The 20,920-nt window shown below is 43.0% G+C and overlaps 1 protein-coding gene across 4 annotated transcripts in view; it reads right to left on the bottom strand.

Annotated features, from left to right (window-relative positions):
- The window catches only part of LOC126475246 (RING finger protein nhl-1), a 288,062-nt gene that overhangs the window by 60,500 nt on the left and 206,642 nt on the right, over window positions 1-20,920 (bottom strand). For all 4 annotated transcript variants that reach the window (XM_050102942.1, XM_050102941.1, XM_050102939.1 and 1 more), the window contains one exon: window positions 8,374-8,509. In XM_050102942.1, coding sequence (XP_049958899.1) covers window positions 8,374-8,508 — 135 coding nt within the window. In that variant the 5' untranslated portion in view covers window position 8,509. The remainder of the gene's footprint in view (window positions 1-8,373; window positions 8,510-20,920) is intronic.

Here is a 20,920-nt window from a genome sequence, read left to right on the forward strand (position 1 = left end):
TCTGAGAACATGAATCAACAATGCGAGCCAGCCGTAGTGGCCATGCGGTTCTAGGCGCTACAGTCTGGAGCCGAGCGACCGCTACGGTCGCAGGTTCGAATCCTGCCTCGGGCATGGATGTGTGTGATGTCCTTAGGTTAGTTAGGTTTAATTAGTTCTAAGTTCTAGGCGACTGATGACCTCAGAAGTTATGTCGCATAGTGCTCAGAGCCATTTGAACCATTTGAACAATGCGAAACTTAAAAAGTGGGTCGATATTTTCTATGTAACACAGAAACATTTTCTGGCCCAAATTTCCTATGGAACATTACATAGTGTATCTCATCTGCCATCTCTATAGAGCTTACAGAGCTATGTAACATCATGTGCGTATGAGATCTTCGCAGTTTTACCATGGTTGATCTATTTTACTTCCATTCGAAGCCGAATTATGTGATCATTTCGTATTTACTGTTTCAAAAGGATGATGTATCTGTTTCTGAGAGGGCTGATGAGTGCACTCAGTTATCAGGTGAGCGCTCTCACCATGTAAAAAATTGTTGAAATTTTGTACATTGTTTTGACCACAAAATAGATTAAATAACTCTCACTTGCATTCAGCTTACGCCTTCGTCTCGTAATAAAATTCTGTGACATCTGTCTCTCATCTCATGTAGAACGTCAATTTATGGATTTTCTATGAAGTTTTGTAACTGATACATTGTGACTGTATACCTACGAATATTTAGTGATTAGAAAGGTGATTACAGACGATCAGTTTTCATAGACTTGATCTTCCAGAAAAATTTTCTGCGCTCTTTACAAATTTCGAAGTTCTAAGCCAACTGTTCCGTAAGTATGCTGCGACAGTCTCGTATGGAGCAGGCTGAACATAGGGATTTAAACATTCTTACAGACAATGTGCTTGTTCAGTGTAGCTTCATCCTGTGTTCTGTCTTTTCTTCAAATCTCGGTCGGTGTATGACACTTGGAGGAACGAATGTTCAACTACGTCGAACATTTTTGTGCATTGTGCGGTGATTAATACGAAATGTCTTTTAGTCGGTAATATTTCGTTACCACGAATATCTTCACCCGAAGTATTGCATTGCGCACGAGCGTCACGCTTATTCTAGGACTGGCAAAGTTCATAAATCACTCGTGGAACGAACAACTCGTAACGAAGGCTGATAAACTGCCAAGTCCCACCAGAATTAGATTTAACAGCGTGGTTTAGCGACGCCACGAAAAACAGGCACAGCGCTGCCTCGTGTAAGTATTCGAATATCAAAAGAGATCTGAGAAGAGAGGGATATTGACTTAATTCGTACCTAATAATTCTTGAATTAATGATAATGTATAGTTTTTGCGTTGGCATAATGTCACGTTTCCTAGAACTGGAGAACTGATGCGACCTTTTCTTTGGTTTAATTTTTACCTTGTCTTATACTTCGTAGCATTCGAAATAAAGCTAGGTGTAAGACAGAAATTAACTGTAGTTTCGTGGAAATATGTCGTTACATTTTAGTCCTAACTGGAAAATGATCTCTTGTAAAATCTTGAGACAGAAACAGTAGATTACCTGTAGTACTGGTAGCAGGCAGTAAATAGGATGATTCAAAGCGGCGTGCTATGGACGGAGCATGTACCACATATTGGGTTTGAAAATTCTGAGCCAGTAAAAACTCATTGATTTGCTGAATGTAATGCTACGAACATTGTTAGGAGACAATATATACCTGTCAAGAGGGCGTCGACTAGGCCAACTCAAGCAGTAAACGTATTTTTAGCGAGATCGTATTGTGGGGGTGTGTTATACTGCATGTCACTGTTGAACACGAGAAGTTTTTTAGGAGGCGCAGGTTTCGGGCCGCTTTAGTCAGAGCCTCCAAGTAGCACCGTTTGAATAGGGAGCTTAAGAATTTCAAACGTGCAGGCCACGAAGATGCCGCGTACTCTTGTGAGCGTTATCAGCACCTGACATAGCTTGAAAGGGGCCTCGCTGTGGGTCTCTATTTGGTTGACAGATCGAGCAGTGCAGTATTCAGATTTTTTGAGGCACTTGGATGTGACAGTGGCCCGATGATGGGCAATGTAACTTGAGGTCAGGCAGAAGCATCGTCAAGGTTCCATTCGGCAAGTTGACCAACACAAGGGAGGATCGCGGTACTGTGCACCAAACACATAGTAAGCCCTTCACATGTCCAGTCCCGGTAGCTGAGTGGTCAGCGCGACGGAATGTCAATCCTAAGGTCCCGGGTTCGATTCCCGGCTGGGTCGGAGATTTTCCCCGCTCAGGGACTTGGTGTTGTGTTGTCCTAATCTTCATCATTTCATCCTCATCGACGCGCAGGTCGCCTAAGTGGCGTCAACTCGAAAGGCCTGCACAAGGCGAACGGTCTACGTGACGGGAGGCCCTAGCCACACGACATTTCATTTCATTTCAGCCCTTCACATCTATCCCTGCCATCGGAGAACAAGTAATGGACCCCTTGCAATACTCGGTTTCACTGCGACACCATTGGTCGGAGGCTGGCAGCAGCTGCATAAGGAAATCACCATCCCGAACGCAGGCTGCCGTTAACACCACAACAACAACAGCTGTATTTGGAATTGTACCGTGACAGACAAGCATGGGCTGCTGCTGAATGTGCTCAGAGATGAATCATGAGGTCTGCGTTATCTGCCAATCCCCACGAATATCTTAGGCAAGTGTGGCCGCAACCTGGGGAGAATGGCATTCAACAGCAGTGCTCGTTCCCTCATGACACGTACCTCTGTGAACTGCCTACGAGATACTGAGGTACTCCTGTGGACAGCAAGATCCTCAGATCCGTCCCTGGTAAAACATGTGTAGGATCAGGTTGGAAATCAACTTCGCCCCAGTTCCATTGTCAAGAATATCAATGACCAGTTACAACAGTTGTGGACCAGCTGATTTCAGGAGAGGATACAGCGGCTTTATGTCACCCTTCCCAACCGAACCAATGCATTCATTCAGGACAGAGGTAGTGCAAAGTCATATTGATAAGTGGGCTTTCTTCGCCGAATTATTTGTAAATTTGGCTCTGTTTTGTAATCGCTGTAGTAACACCACATACACTTTGAACTCACAAAGTTTCAGTTCGTTTCCTCCTCCATTCTGGAAGGCAGTGTATTTTCACGAACGGTACATATAAGAATAGCGACCAGAGTGTTATCGAAACATACGTAAACACGGAGATGCAGGTATCATATTTCTGCTTTTAAGAGAAACAATTCGGTTTCTAGTTCCTGGATAAACATGAGTGTTTCTGCTCTTGGTTCTTAATAAGGAGCTGGATGATGTGATCACTGTGGTTTTTGACAGTGGACTACTGCAGCGCCTATACACCAAAAATTGTGTAATATGTTTGCATGCTGCCCGTGTCAAATGAGTATACCATTCCATTCCGGAAGGTTATTATTAGTTCACTGAAGCTACACTTTCGCACCTCGACAGGAAACCAGGGGGAAAAGTACGAATACAACACAGCAGTTTCTGTCTTGAAAATAGATACGCCTCTGCAAGTGCTTTATGTCTTAACACATACGTTTCAAGTGAATATTTAGCTTTCTGCCGAATAATATCTTATTTATCACTATTGCGCATCAGTTGTCATAAGTACCTACTACATGGGGCATATTCCTTCAGTGACTTTTGCATCAGTAGACTTCAGATTTGTTAACTTTCAAAAATCGGGATAGCAGAAATGCAGAATTTTACAGATAAATGAGTTGATGGGTAATAGAATACACAAATCTCCACGTTGTAAAGTAACTTCTATTTGGTTTTATCCTTTGGAATTGAGGTACTTCCATTGAAAGTTATGGTCGGTTTGTGAAACGTCGACAAGCATTGTGGAAACTGTGGAATAAATCAGGCCATGACACACAGCGCAACTACGCGCATCATACCTGTGGTGCGAAGCAAGAGAGAACACCGGAAGTATTATCAAAGAGAAGATGAGACGTATGGACGTAATATTTATGTACGAGAGAGGTGTGTACAATGAGACTGGAGCCGGCAATGCAGTCAGCGAAAGTCGTCTCAGCGCGTCATACTACAGACTGTTGAGTATTAAGAGGAACTCATACGTCTGGTGTTTCTTGAGGGAACGTTCAGCAGTGTAGAATATATCCCGAGCAACATGTACCTTATTCTGATGATACTCCTATTACTTCAAGCTGATAAACAAGGACAATGGTAGGGTACACCTTTCCAGGACAATGCCTGCGAAATTCAACGTGCTTTCCAAGGTGGCCACGACAATCTGAACGGCGCCATTGAGAAAGAGTGGGATGTGATTACGGCGTATAGTCCAGTCTGCATTAACAGCAATACTCTTTGACCGATGTCTTACACCTCTGTGGTGAATTATTGGCTCAACTGCAGGCATTCATTGTAGCTAGATCAGAGTCAACAGTAACCAAGATCACTTTTTTGTAGGTTACTGGCGCTAGTATTATGATACTATACCTTGTACGATCCGTTTAATAAGTCATATAGGGTGATTATTATCTAATAGCGTATTTTGGCGTAAAGTTTATAGAACAGCAACTAAGACCATTGCTTCACTTGTTAATAACTAAAGTAATGCTGGGTACTGCTTTTTCCTGGTAATGCAAGATTTAGTAAAGAGGGAATCCGGGATCACGACTGAGTAGAGCACAGCATGCTAACGCCTATGTACAAGAAGTGACGACGATACTCTCACTTCAGTATATCCGCAACTTCGAAATGTTGCATACTGTGTGACTGTTCCTTTCGTATTAACATAATCATCACCATAATGTTCTTCTTACAATGTTCAAACTAAACACGCTGGTCTCCCCAGGTTCCCCTGCGGGTAGGTCGATGTCTCTAAACTTTTATTTCGAATGGTCTCAGCAAGAGCACACACATATACAAGAATTATACAATCACTTCAGCATTATCTATGCTCACAAAAAGTAGTTTTCTCACCACACAGTATACATTTAATTACTGCCATAAGTTTCATTTACTTATGTCCCTTGAAAATCCATTAATGGAGTGAATAAATCCTATTTCAGTGAGCTCTACTCATGAAGCTATTCAATCTAGTCTTTTCTAAATTGTTCATATCAACATGTGTAATAAAAGACGCTCCGGAATAGTCGCGTGCGTTAGCACGCCGCTTCCGATTTCGGGGAGACCCTCAGCGGCTCCGGATTGAATCCGTATGGGGGCTGAACGACAAGGGTGTGCCAACTAGGCTGTGTTTGCTCTTCAGGCAGTATCCCACATGTGAGTAGGTAATTGTCGGGCTGGTATCCACGTTCCACCTCAGTTACACGATTCGCAAGAATTTCGAAAGCCTCACACTTTCACATCGGATACCACTAAACGTAGAGAGAGAGGATACACAAGTTCCGCCTCGGAGAAAGGAGAGGACGGGGATGGGGAGGGTTTAGACGGGGTGGCGGGAAAGGCGTCCAAGGCCACACTCTACCACTATCATTGCCAAATACAGATTGACACGCAGACGTCGTGAAGCTTCGGGATAAGGCCAAGAGGAAAAGAAGAATATGGCCAGCTGCTAATCATCGAAGAGAAAGCCCGTAACAGACAAAAAAATTAAAACCTATAGCACATAAAACTCGTAACATCATATAGTCCCATGAGAATTATTCACGCGTACAGGACGCTATCCTGTCTCAGTCTCACCTAAGCAAATGTTATGGACCTCTGTACCGCTCCCTTTATAGTCCTTGAACAATATGCAGTCGATTTTGTTTCTCACATCCTATCCAAAATACACTATTGGCCATTAAAATTGCTACACCACGAAGATGACGTGCTACAGACGCGAAAATTAACTTTCAAGAAGAAGATGCTGAGATATGCTAATGATTAGCTTTTCAGAGCATTCACGCAAGGTTGGCGCCGATGGCGACACCTACAATGTGCTGATATAAGGAAAGTTTCCAACCGATTTCTCATACACAAACAGCAGTTGACCGGTGTTGCCTGGTGAAACGTTGTTGTGATGCCTCGCGTAAGGAGGAGAAATGCGTACCATCACGTTTCCGACTTTGATAAAGGTCGGATTGTAGCCTATCGCGATTGCGGTTTATCGTATCGCGACATTGCTGCTCGCGTTGGTCGAGATCCAATGACTGTTAGCAGAATATGGAATCGGATGATTCAGGAGGGTAATACGGAACGCCGTGCTGGATCCCAACGGCCTCGTATCACTAGCAGTCGAGATGACAGGCATCTTATCCGCATGGCTGTAACGGATCGTGCAGCCACGTCTCGATCCCTGAGTCAACAGATGGGGCCGTTTGCAAGTCAACAACCAACTGCGCCAACAGTTCGACGACGTTTGCAGCAGAATGGACTATCAGTTTGGAGACTACGGCTGCGGTTACCCTTGACTCTGCATCACAGACAGGAGCGCCTACGATGATGTACTCAACGACGAACCTGGGTGCACGAATGGCAAAACGTCATTTTTTCGGATGAATCCAGGTTCTGTTTACAGCATCATGATGGTCACATCCGTGTTTGGCGACATCGCGGAGAACGCACATTGGAAGCGTGTATTCGTCATCGCCATGATGGTATGGGGTGCCATTGGTTCCACATCTCGGTCACCTCCTGTTCGCATTGACGGCACTTTGAACAGTGGACGTTACATTTCAGATGTGTTACGACTCGTGGCCCTACCCTTCATTCAATCCCTGCGAAACCCTACATTTGAGCAGGATAATGCACGACCGCATGTTGCAGGTCCTGTACGGGTCTTTCTGGATACAGAAAATGTTCGACTGCTGCCCTGGCCAGCACATTCTCCAGATCTCTCACCAAGTGAAAACGTCTGGTCAATGGCGGCCGAGCAACTGACTCGTCACAATACGCCAGTCACTACTCTTGATGAACTGTGGTATCATGTTGAAGTCGCATGGGTAGCTGTACCTGTATACGCCATCCAGGCTCTGTTTGACTCAATGCCCAGGCATATCAAGGCCGTTATTACGGCCAGAGGTGGTTGTTCTGGGTACTAATTTCTCAGGACCTATGCACCCGAATTGCGTGAAAATGTAATCACATGTCAGTTCTAGTATAATATATTTGTCCAATGAATACCCGTTTATCATCTGCATTTATTCTTGGTGTAGCAATTTTAATGGCCAGTAGTGTACCTTCTGGCCAGGCGCATCCTATATCAGCTCCTCACATCAGTTCAAGTACGTGGAATAAATTCGGCTGTATTACATATTTATGAAACTGAATCCCAGCACGTCACTGCTTTCTTCGTCCTTGTTATCGCGCTTCTGTTTGCACATCCCATCTTTCCTCCTTTTCCAGTCTCTTCAATCCTCTCCTTGGGTAATTTTGACAGTCTTCGAGAAGCAGGTCATGACATTATCCTTAAAGTCTACCCATGCTATCAGTCGTAACCTACACTAACTATCCTTTCGTAAATGGGAGCCCAAACCCATCTTTCTCCGCCCTAAACTGAATCGTACACGACTCCATAGTCCCATGTTCGATCTATTAGACTCTCCCCCTTACACATTCAGTCTCATTTTTTATAATATTATCTTCAGTTTTATACTCGTCTAGGTCCATAACCTATAGTAACAGGACAAATCATCACATACACCCACAGTGATTACAGAACCATGCACATAATTAATATCATGACATCACTTTTTCATCAAATAAGTGTTTATGTTTGTCTTTAAAATATATTTCTCGATGACTGAACGGCGTAATCCAAGAGCTGAAAAAAGGTGTCAGGAATGTCCGTTTTTTTCCATTACCACACAGAGAGTAGCTCTTGGAACACTATGAAAAGCTCTATAGAAGTGTCACTACAGCTCTGCAAGATCTTACTATTCTAAATCGTATCTGCTCTTTCATGATTATATCTTTGGTACAAATGGTTCAAATGGCTCTGAGCACTATCGGACTTAACATCGATGATCATCAGTCCCCTAGAACTTAGAACTACTTAAACCTAACTAACCTAAGGACATCACACAACACCCAGTCATCACGAGGCGATTATATCTTTATTACGCTATTCAATCTCTTCTTCATTTAAAAAAAAAATTGCAACATACAATCCATAACCAGTATCTAAAAGACTTAACCTCTATAGTTCACTGGACCTTGTTTATTAAAAACATGTAGCTCAATTGCTTTGTTCAGGCTTTGAGAAACTTTCGAGAGCTACAAAGCATGTTCAACAGGGGCAAAGGTGTACTATAAAGTAGGCATTACCGTACTATAGTTTAAACGTTCCACAGTATCGCATTTGCATAATATTTTGGAAATAAGTGATTCTAAGACTGTGGGCATGCGGTAGCATAATACGGCAACAGCTGAACAGGTTGACTTACCTGCCGCCGGACATAGTCGACCAGGCCGTCCATGCACGGCTCCATGCAGAACGAGTGCTGACATGGCAGTAGTTTCGGGTTACGGTATCGGTCCAGACAAATGGCGCATGTAAGCAGCTGTTCGAACTGCTCCATGCTGAAACAAAGGAAAAATAAGATAGTAATCTTAGGCCAGAAAATATGCAGAAAGTTGTAGATAAAAATTATTGAAACGAGTATCAGGTCGAAATAGGTGCCTATGCCGTACTGTTATAATACCTCCTAGCAAAATGTTAGACCATAAAAATAAGGAAATCATTGTTACTAAATCAGAAATACAATGTCGGTAGGCATGCGACAACATGCGCTACTTAATATATTCCAAAACGCCGCGCACAAAAACAGGATTCTTCCGGAGATGAAACCTCGGGTTCTATTGGTAATAGAAAACTAGGGTAAAGTGTTTTGGGAAGCACTTGGGCTAAGGACCATTCGTATACCCGAAAGAACGATCTTCTTAGTGTCACTATCCTAAGTACAGAGTCAAAATGTGAATATTAACACACTTGCTCCTGCATACGAAAATTGAGCAATTCGACTGTTCCTTTTTTGCAATTCATGTGGTCTACGGTGGGCTGTGAAGGGATTATGGACTCACCATTATTTCACTGGTCGTTCCTTAGAAAACCCCAAAAAAGTACTTTTACCATTTTTTTCGTACCAAAACCGAGGCGGGAATTCCAAGATTTCTATGTCTAGCAAATGGCTGAGATATTTACGATATATTTCTAAGAAACCGACCTCGAACAATTTTGATAATGTCCTTGTCGTCTTTATTCATTACCGAGCTACAGAAGTTCAAATTTACCCTATTTCTATCCCTAAAACACGCATGTAAAATCCGATATGAGACAAAATCTAAATAATAAGTAACCGTAAACAATTGCTCAAATTTTGATGGTGTATTCTCTAGGCATTCATCTACAAGTGTCATTTTCCCGTTTTCAGAAATCCTTATTAACTTGTGGACGGTTCATTAGAAAACCCAAAAAAATGCATTTAACATTTTTTGTTCCAAAACCGAGCCACGGGTTCCAATACCACTATGCACAGCAAATGGCTGAAATTTTTGTGATATATTATTAAGATCACGATCTTGAACAAACTTGAAAGTTTCCTTGATTTTTATCTTTTCCGAAATATGGAGATTTTAAGTTACGCTAGATCTATACTTAAAATCCGGTGCGAGGAGAAAACCTAATTTATAAAGTGACGTATCACGGAGAAATATACTGTAAAGTGTCTTCATTATCATCAGAAGGGTTCTGGAAACCTTATGTTGAAGTACTGAAGCACATACAAACTGTCTGTGCATTTAAAATATGGTCTAAGTTGTAAAGTTAGTTTTGTGTTGGTTAAGTTTGACATAAGTAAACTGTCAAAATTTTACTGACTCATAAAGTTCTTTTCATATGAGCGACATGCCCTGCTGTGGCAAGGAAAAGAAAGTAACTAGTGGAAAAATACTTCTACCAGAGAACAAAAAAGGCGAATAAGCTCCTCTTTAACAGACTCTGTCTAAAAAATAGTGTATCAAGTGCCTCGTTCTACGTTCCTCAGCACCTCTGAAAATTTTCTAAACAATGTTAGCATGTAAACATATTCGCGCTTTCTTATTCTGAGAGAAAAAGAGACAGTGGCAGTAGGACTGGAAGGTAGTTGACAGTGGTTGTGGTGTAGAAAGAGCGAAGGAGACAATGGCAGCATGAGAGAAAGAAAGGGTGACAGTGGCAATGGAACATAGTTGACAGTGACACAACAGTGCTAGGAAAAATGAAGGAGACGGTCCCAGTGGGAGAGGAATAAAGAAACGAAGAAAGTGGAAGTGGGTGAGAGTTGTTGATAATGAGAGACAGAGTCTGTGATAATGTCAACGACGAAGAAAGAGATGGAGACAGTGAGAAGAGACAGCAGCAGTAGGGAGGAATGAATGAGATAGTAGCAGTAAGAGAGAGAGCAAGAAGGAGATAGTGACAGTGAGGAGAGACTATAGTAGAACAGAACGAAGGAGACTGTAGCCATGAAGTAGGAGACAGTGGCAGTTAGAGAGACACAAAGAGATGTTGACAATGAGTTGGGCTGAATGAGTGAGTGTGAATGGGCGAATGGGAGTGGACGGGTATGAGCGACTTACAGCGCTGGAATAATGGGTGTGAGCGAGTTACCGTTAGAGGAGCTTGGGGGAGTGAGAGGTGAGATGCATGTTAAAAAGATTTCGAATATTTCGCACGCTAAAATTTTTGGAAACATTTTTAATGGTGCTGAGGAAGGTAGAATGAGGCAGCTGGTAACCCTCTTTTCAGTCAGAGGCATTTAAACAGGGTCATATTCACCTTTTTTGTGCTCCAGTAGGAGCGTTTTTCCGCTGCCTTATCTTTGAATTTACGCGATATAGCATAAAACTTTTCAGTGTCCTTATTTGCTAAACATGGATATATCAGGCTCTGTAGCGGAACATTCAACACATCAGGTTCCACCCCATACTCTGTCTTAGGCAGTTCACATTGCTTGTCAAAGTAATCATAAAGGGCAAATTGTATTTATCTAATACTACTGTATGCCATACACACAAGTGATGCGATGGCTATAAAATACCCAGAAAATATACTAAATGAACAAAGAAAAGGAAAAGGAAGCATAATCTTAAAACTAAAACCATTTGCAGCATAGAAGTCACGTCTCTACTCTACACGACGTGTTAGCATCAGATACGGTTTAGTCGAGAAGTGAAAGCGAGGAATGAATGCGATAGCCTTGCATATGTTCCATTTTGCATGTTTATGTTTTTATGGTGAATACAATGAGTGTCAACATCAGCACGTGTAAAAGAAAGAAAACGGTAATATGAAAACAAAACAAAAATGGAAGTTAGACGGGAATATTTAGTGCTTAGGTTCTGTTTGGTCACTTCTGAAACACATAAACAAGTGTAAACAATCACCTTATTATATATTAACTACTCGTCTCGGTGGGTTACTTCTCTTTCCTCAAGTGGATTTATTTAAAAAGTAATGTAAAAGTAATAGTTTATATGTACGATTTTTATGGTCAATCATTGGTTCTGTCTTTGATGGCGGGGGCCTACTTTGCTGAACTGTGTTTACATTACAAACTTCGGTTTTCCGGATGTAACTTAAGCAGAGATAGTGCAATAGGAGGTGACAAGGGCAGCAGCTATTACTGTGTGGGAAATGTTGACATGGGATGAAACAGGATCATGTTACGTCTGCTATCATCTCTCACTGGAGAGCTACGTACAAGGGATGCACAAATATATGGAAACATCACAAACGCAACACAGTACCATACCTAAAACAGAGTAAGAAAACCGTTGGCACTCAAAACAGCTTCCAATCATTTCGGAATGGATAAATACAGGCCCTGTATGTTTCTTAAGGGAATCTTATACCATTCTTCCTGCAAAATAATGGCAACTACAGCCAACGGTGATGGAGGTGGATAGAGATCACGCAACCTTCTCTCCAAAGTAGACCACAAATTCTCAATAACAATGGAAATGGAAATGAGCGTTTTGCGTCATCGGCCGGAAGGCCCCTTGCGGGGCAGGTCCGGTCGCCTTGGTCCAGATCTTATTACATTCGACGCCACATTGGGCGACTTGCGCGCCGGATGGGGATGAAATGATGACGAAGACAACACGACACCCAGTCCCTGAGCGGAGAAAATCCCCGACCGAGCCGGGAATCGAACCCGGGCCCGTAGGACGGCAATCCGTCACTCTGAACACTGAGTTATCGGGGCGGACGCCTCAATAACATTGAGATCCTGTGACTGAGGTGGCCACGAGAGATGTCAAAATCCATCGTCGTGCTCACAAAAACCAATCCTCGACGATCTGACCTGTGTGGACAGGGGCCCTGTCATTTTAGAACATAGCATCGCCACTGGGTAACGCACATAGCACCATGGGATAGACCTGATCAGCCAAGATGGTTACATGAGCCCCAGCAGTAATGCGACCTTGCAGAGTGACCTTGGAATCCATGGAATACCGCTATATTAGTGCCTAAATCATCACCGAGCCATCGCCATGTTTCACTCGAATCTGGACGTTGGAAACACTGTGAAACGAGAGTCATTCGACCAAGTAACGTCATGAACAAACTGAACACACACACACGTGTGGTACAAGGGAACTGCATATAAAAGCTCCCTTCCCAAAGAAATAAGATGCCTAACATGTACAATATATGCCCTTACAATTTCGGTACTGGGAACTGAAACATGAATGTTTTAACAATGTATATAACTTTTTTAAGGTGAGTTTGTTTTCTGTTATCGTCATGAAATTACAAGGATAAGCCAACAAGTATCTGCAATCAATTTTTATAGTTTATCACAATAGGGGTTCACAGTTTTTACTGATATATACTGAAATACTTTCTCAACATAGTCAGCTTGCTTTTCGATGCAGTTGGTTTACCGCTGCACAAGGTTTCCTATAAGCTCTGAAAGAAAGACCTTCGATTGCGCAACAAACCATACATGCACAGTTCCTTCCCCTCTTAACCGTAGCTCAGTCTATCGCCTCCTGAATCATCTGTAAGCGGATCATCTCCAGCGACGACTGGTTTCAGAAACGCCTACCTTCATTAGCACTACGGCTCAGCAGGTGACGATATGTTTGGTTTGTAGGGCGCTCAACTGAGCGGTCATCAGGGCCCGTACAAAGTCCCTTTACAGAGTCCAATTTTTACACAATCCAGTCTAGTCACTGTCACGAATGATGATGATGAGGAGGAGGAGGAAATGATGGGGAAAACACAAACACCCAGTCTCCAGGCAGAGAAAACCCCCAACACGGCCGAGAATCGAACACGGTACCTATGATCCAGAGGCGGCAATGCTAGCCACTAGACCACGAGCTGCGGACGGCCCAGTAGGTGTTGACACATCTTCATTTGGTTACTCTTGACTTCTCCATCCAGTATTTTTTGGAACCCATCTAGCACAGACTTTCTGAGCCCCTTATCCATGATTTCACATACAGAATCATGACTAACTGCGTATGATTTGCCACATCATCAACAGTCACTCGTCTGTTATTCAGAATCAAGGCAGGGATTTCTTCAATATTTGGCGCTGGCTGTGGCTGCAGTTGGACGCCTCACTATTTACTCACCGTTCACGCTCGTTTGACCATTTCTGAACGGTTCAATTCACCGGTAAACACCACAAAAATCGGATCGCGAGACACTGTTCTTCTATGGAGCAAACAGATACCGACGCGGCTGTTTTATGTCACAACAGTGCAAAGTGGATTGATGTGATAACGCTGCAACCTACCACAGGCGAAGATAATGGTGCTGTGTAGCGGCTGGTGAGCATACAAAGCAGAAGAGCCCACCTAAAGAGAATATGAACAACATTGCAGATACTTATTGTCTGACGTTAGAATGTGAACTCATTATTTGCGCAAAAAAAAAAAAAAAAAAAAAAAAAAAAAGGTGGAAAGAGCTTTGTCCACGAAAGCCTAGCAACGTCTTCACCTTATCGAGGGAGCTGCCTGACGTTTGATCTCGTTCAGGAGTAACGGTCTCACTTGTAAAGGTATCACCTTACGTGACATCATTCGCACCCCAGAGGGACACGGTATGGAACTTGGGACGTCTCCCTAGACCATACCAGCAGTCTGTGTTATCTAGAGCAGAACGTTGTGAGGCAGGGCTTTCGCAGGAGACTGGGAAAACGTTTACAGTGAGGAGGGGGTCGGTTTACGCGTCACCTGCCAATGCGGCGCCTGGCTCGCGGGCTTCGCCGTTGCGGCAGAACCAGGAGGCGCCGGGGTGCGAAATGGGCCAGCGGCGCCGCCGCCTCTGGACGCCCGCCATGATCCACTTACTGGTCGGCCGCACTCACACTTTTAGACAGCACGCAAATATCCCAAGTTTACAGCCTCAGGTCGAAAGCCGTTCTCCCAGCTCCCTAGTTTTGCAGCAACCAGCTTTGTGATCGGTTGGGTTGGTCAGCGGGAACCGGCTGTCAGCAATAAATCTAGTGTTTTTTTCCCGAACCCATTGTTCCATGTAGGTCTGATTGTTGATCTAGAGACTGTTATAAAATATTGGTTTCTTCGCAGGAATGTGAAACATTGGTCGACTATCAGAAACGCTATTTCTTATATACCATACCACCTTTGAGCTTTCCTGATAATTTGATCTTAATTCTCCTGTATTTGTGTCTAGCAGCGTAGTAACAGATAATCTGTACGTAAGTGATAGGATGTATGGTCGTACCATTTCTATTCTTTGACATTCGTTATTGATTTTCATAATGTGTAGATGCTGACTGAAGCGGCGTATGAAAATTTGTATCACGACTGGGATTCTTACCTGGGTCTCCTACTCTCTAGGCAGACGCTCTAACTCCTACGCCATACTGGGACAGTCTTTACATATATACAGCACAGGAACTTGCGACCTCAAAAGCTCTAGGGAACCACATAGTTTCATTTGGCTAAAGCACCTATGCCTGAGTTTAGGGAAGGATCCCCCGTTTCGTTCGATGCTGAGGTGCCAGTCCAGTACAGTTGGAGATCCTCTCCAATGCTATTGAGTTTAGGGGAATACCAAATGAGCTGAAGCTCGAATAGGCGTTTGGACTGAGGAGGGTGGCGTGCTGGGATAATCCGTGCAGTTGTGCAAAGCCAATGTGCCAGGGTGGCGTACTGGTTAACGCATCTGCCTAGTGAGCAGGAGACCTGGATTTAAATCCCAGCCTTCGTACGAATTTTCACTCGTAACTTCAATGTGCATATATGCATCATAGATCTTTGAGACTTTATAAGGTCTCTGGAACCATTCAGTTCGTTTTGGAACATTAGGAACGATCTGAGGGTGGACTCTCCTCCGGAAACGACCGAGTTCAAAGTTATGAGGCAAAATCGTTCTGACACCTCTGTCAGAGGAATACCCGTACTGGTATTGCTCTTGCTAAGACTGTGGGGTACGCATCTTTCAGAGGTGGTAGTAGGGACCAAAACAAGAAAAAATGTCAAGTATTTGTGGACTCTGAAATGCATATCTTAAAAGCTACGAGCACTTGTTCGCTATTTTGGAATACATTTCGTCTGCTGAACAAGTTTCCATACCTATTAAGGCAAGCATTTTAAAGCCCATATTGACTGAACATATTTTTCGTGTTTTGGTCCATACTGTCTACTCCAGAAATATGGAAACCAAAGAGTTTATAAGACAAGAGATGTGTTTCACAGTGTCAAAGATGAATAAGTGCCCATAATTCTTAAGGCATGCGTTTTAGAGCCCATGTTTACAACATATTTTTCACCTCTGAAAGGTGCATAACCTAAAATCTCACATACAACAGAACCGGTACATGTATTCCAGTGTCAGAGGCGTCAGAAGATTTTTCACTTGTATCGAATCGGTCGTTTCCGCACCAGGGCCCTGGCCTCAAACTGATACAGTTACCCCTCTCCGTCGCCCCTGAAAGTTTGTAGCACCATCACAAAAATCACCTTTTATAGTGTTTCGTGCATGGTACATTGTGCCAATGTTATCCGTGTATATATGCATCTGTACGCGCTCCAATCTCTCTTATATTTTATCTCAAGATCCCTTCGCAAGCTTTACCTTGGTGGCAGCATAATGGTCGCATACCCATCTTCTAATACAGTTTCTCTAAATTTATCCAACAGAGATTCGCGAGAGCCATGGACGTTTTTCCAAGGTTACATTCGTCCACTAGGCGAACTGTGGCAAAGGAAGGTTCAGCTCACTATCAGTCATGTAGTTAAATGTTCGTTCTGCTGTTGTTAAGAGTAGTTGACTACAGTTTCTAACCATAGTTTCAGCATTCAGAAGGTGCTCACAAGGACTGACAAGAATTACCTCGTGTGCTGATGGTTGATATGTACTATTCTACACTTGAAACCGCTGCGTTCTCCTATTTCGGATCTGAACTAAGAAGGTATGTAGCAGCTGGAAGGGTGACAACATCGAATAATATGCACGAAACTGTTCCTAAATTGCTAAATCTGCGAGTCAACTAGCAACGCTTGCACCGCTCACGTTTCGTCTAGGACTCAATGCCAACATTTAAACGACTGCATCCTGGACGTATCCTGACGGATGATTAGTTTGTACCAATTTACATTGACTGTTTTTTCACACACGCCACGTGATTTCGTGAGCTGTAGTTGCTTTTGTGATTTTATCTTGATTTATTGGAAATAATGTATATAAAGGGGCATATTTGTCGACGGATGCAGCGTATTGGGAACTAGGGGACGTGTCGCAGCTCTAGATTCTTGAAGCTGTTGCCTTATGTGCAAGAATGTCTGCAAATTAGATATGATTTGGTTAATCTTCCTTTTCTGTGCGTCTACATCTGCATTCTCGATATGGATTAAGTCGCATCTTATCGAATGAACGGTTTATATTATTATACTGATTATTCAGGAGGGATTAGTGATCAACATTAAAACTTGGAGCACAGTATTTGACACTACAAGTGCGCGCGTTGAGAAGCAAAGAGTGTAGCAGCAGCATGCCTTAGCCCACGCAGCAGGCGGCAGCCGTGACGTCAGCGGGCGTGTGCGGCCAGCGGTTTATCCCAAAATAGTCGCCATGGCTCCGGTTGCGCTACCTGTTGCCATGTTGGGAGGACCCGCCCACCTGTTGCCGTAGGTCTCAACCCACCACCTGCATGGTCCCTGAAACTCTGATCATGCTTTCTTCGGATCGAGACTCACAGCTTTCGAGAACCGTGATAAGGTCAGAGGTTTTCTTAGTGAACCCAGATTGCTGACAGTTACTCACTTAGCTACGTCGAAGGATATCCAGGATCGACTCCTGTTGAGGAGCAACTCTCACCCGCGCTCCCATCTTACTTTTATGTCTTATATTAACTGAAGTGTGAGTCATGGTTTTTTAGGCTATCCGACTACACACCACTGCGATGGCTTGCCTGTCAGGCGTCTCAAATATGGCTGCTTCGACGACATCTGTGGCCTCAGTGCAGTCTTGCTGTCCCATAAAGAGCGGATCACGCATTCGAATCCCACACTGCACGTGAATGTGGCTTTAAGTGTACAGTTGTAGTACATCACTTTGTTATTTGTATACAGATTAAATTAAAACGATATGCAGCAGGGTACATCGTAACAATATTTCCTCGTCACGCCTATGTACTCGCTCTGTTTACTGTTATGGATAACAGGACCAGTTTCCGGTAGCCGCAGGAAAGGGACATTTCACTATAAAGACGATGGGCTGAACTTTCCCTAATCTACCTAAATAGTTGTGGTCTGAGCTTACTAAGCTGGCTTAAGTGCGAATAATTTTCCCATGACTACTAGTGTTTTCCAGCACGTGTTGGAAACAAAATTCTTAAGGACCGAACAGGAATGAGTACTTTCTGAAAAAAAAAACGATTAACAGGAGCAGCGAATGACCTAGGGAAATGCTTGAATTCGGTTCCTGACGTTGACTGGCTGACAGGGCTACATATTGAATATACTCGTGGAACGGTTCGAAGTTAATGAAGTCGAGGTGTTGTGGGGTTGATGATGCACTTCGTGGCCCTACATGGCGGAGCTGGTATTTTAAAGTTTTTAAGTGAAGCCAGAAGCTGACGATCCGTCGTGATCAACAGAGTTACTTTGCAAGCTGGAAGGGCTGCAAGTTCAATTTCATTTGTCATAATCGATGTTCTAAAATTAGCATGTAAAAGACATCCGAAGATCGATTTTTTCCGATTTTCCCATTGCGGTATACAACCTCAAAAAGTCGACTACAGGGCAAGAGAGGCAGAACAACACGCATGCAAATATCACACAAAATTCTTGTGCAAACTTTTGCACCTGACAATAGAATAAATTCTCGAAACGCGTCGTGCTAAGCATAAGAAAAACGCGTAACTGGTGCAGTATTTCATTATTTAAGTTTCCACCCACAGGCGCGGAGTTCTTTTGGGATTTTTTCGGTTTCCTAGACGAGCGTAATGCCTTCTCGTTATAGTTTCACTTTGCGTATATTTTCTTTCTCATTTTCGAAAGTTTTAATACTTATTCAAGGAATTCGTGAACTGAATGTGAGAACAAAACGTAGTAATTTGTGTGGACAATAAGGGACGTTAATCCCTTCAATCCATTGCTCTACGTGTATAATGGTGTAGATAAAGTATGGTACAGATTTTCACTATCTCTAAAGCTTTTTCAAATATTTATTTTACGCGAATGAAAAATCTAAATCGCCAATCTCACGAACCACAGCAGTCGGCCAAGAAACGATTGACGTAACATAGGTTGATAGTATTCAGCTTCAGAATTTGCGCTGAGGAAGAAGTACTTGCGTTCGAGGTGTAACTCAACTGAGAGTATTTTACAGTCTTGAATTATAGAGGGACTAATTTCGCCTTCATTTTGCGGATAATTCAATACCTCATTTCTGTTACAGCATGAAATGTACTCTCACACACATGATTTAGCTTTGAAGTTGAACCAATTGAGGTGGCGCAATTTTTAAGCTCACTGGACTCTCATTTCGAGAGGGTTTCGAATCGCTGTCCCACCATCTACGTTTAGACTTCGGGTCGCGTCCCTACGTCACTCGAGGGTAATGCAGGAATTGTTCCTCTGAACAACTACTCTCCTGTTCTATCCTTGTCCGGTCCAAGATAGTGTTTTTCTTTCAATTAATCGTCGTCAACGGGTTGATACACCATCATCGTCCTTTTCCCCTTTTCGTCAGTTTGAGTAAATAAGAAATAGATACGTCTTATGCATTTCAATCACTTTTTTAAAATTGCATGTAAGATGTGATAACGATGTGTACTCGATTTTCAATCGTGTGAACCATTCTGACAGAACGTCTGATTCCCAAAAGCTGAACATAAACTCTATGTATAATTGATATTAAAGTTAGCAGCATGTAACCAGTGTAAATAAGCAACATTAATAATAGAAAACTGATTGTGTTTGTCTTAGAGCAATTTAATAAAATGTGCTAACTACGTGACTCCAATGCGTTGCGGCACAGTGAGTGAAACATCCTATAATAACACAGTTTGCTAAGTGGCGAAATAAAAATCTTGACAATGAGTTCAAGACGGATATAAAGACCCCACATCGTGACTTGATGAATACTATCGGACGACTGGTTGTGGCAAAGTTTCGCTACTACGACACTACTGGCAAGAATGAATGGAAAATGCATCTGTTTATGAGCTGGTTAGATTGAAGTTGCCAAATGAACTTCAATGACGCCATGAATTCTAAGGTAACGACAAAATTAAATACGATTTGAAATACATGACCTGAACGAGACAGTGCCGCATTCGTCAATATCGGTTTGCAGTTTATGATGGCTAAGTGATTATGATTGTACTACAGCCTACGAATCTCTTCGATGTGCATCATCGACTCAACGATATAAATTTATGGACTGTTATGGAGGCTATTAGGTTGATGTATAAGCTCGTAGTGTTTTTCCATAAGTTTAATGAACACATCAGAAACGTATAATAGAAACTCATAACAGAGACTTCAGGCATCAACAATAAATTCTCCTTGACTATTTATAACTGTCTGCCAACGCTGGGGAACTTTTAAATTCCGCGAGCGTAGAAATCACGTAGTTTTGAGGCGAAGAAAGCATCGAGTCATATTCTGAGCGGATTTTCATCCGGAAAGAGAGTCCCTTGAAGGCTGTTCAATTGACTGCGGAAAAAGTGAAAATCTAAGTGCACAAGGTCACATGAATAAGTAGGTGCGGAGTGACTTCTGCGTCCATCTACCCTACAGTGTTTTTGTCAGTCGAGCAGAATGCGGGCAGACTTTATAGAGGGGTAGCATCACATCAAACAGTATTCCTGGTCGTTGGTCTTGGATTGCGGCTGCAAGACTTCTCAGTTGTTGAGAATAAATTCCAGAAATGATGGTTGCACATCGGGAAGCAATTCGTAGTAACTACGTCCCAGCTGTTCCACCAGGTGTATAACATTGTCTTTTGTGGATGTCCGCCGGTCATTGTACTGGGAGCTGCTGCTTTCGTTGGACCCAACCTTTCCTTTCTTTTCCTAATGTTAGCATAACGACACAATTTTTCGTCGCAAGTAACGATACAGGAAGGAAATAGTCGGTGTTGTTCACAAGCCAGCTGGTGATAAGCAAGCAGAGGGGCTCGTATGCTGATTTCTGTGATTTTGACTTAGAGCGTGCGGTATCCTTACACCCGATTTTTGAACGTTCCTTATTGCACGCAAATGTCGCACGATGTTGGAATAATTACTTGCTAGTTCTCAAGTACACCGACGTGGATGATAATGGATTAATGAATTTAAACGATCTTTATCTAGCCCTGTAGGTCTTCTTGAACTTGGTGAGTCATTAGGTCAAAACGATCCTCCTCAAAATGAGAAAACCATGCTCTGCCTAATAGCGTTATCCTCATACACGACGCAAATGTTTCTGGCTGCCTCCGCTGCAGTCACTCCTCCACTGAACTCAAACGGAAGAGTTTCTCGG

The sequence above is a fragment of the Schistocerca serialis genome, chromosome 4 (assembly GCF_023864345.2).
Source record: "Schistocerca serialis cubense isolate TAMUIC-IGC-003099 chromosome 4, iqSchSeri2.2, whole genome shotgun sequence".
Lineage (NCBI taxonomy): Eukaryota > Metazoa > Arthropoda > Insecta > Orthoptera > Acrididae > Schistocerca > Schistocerca serialis.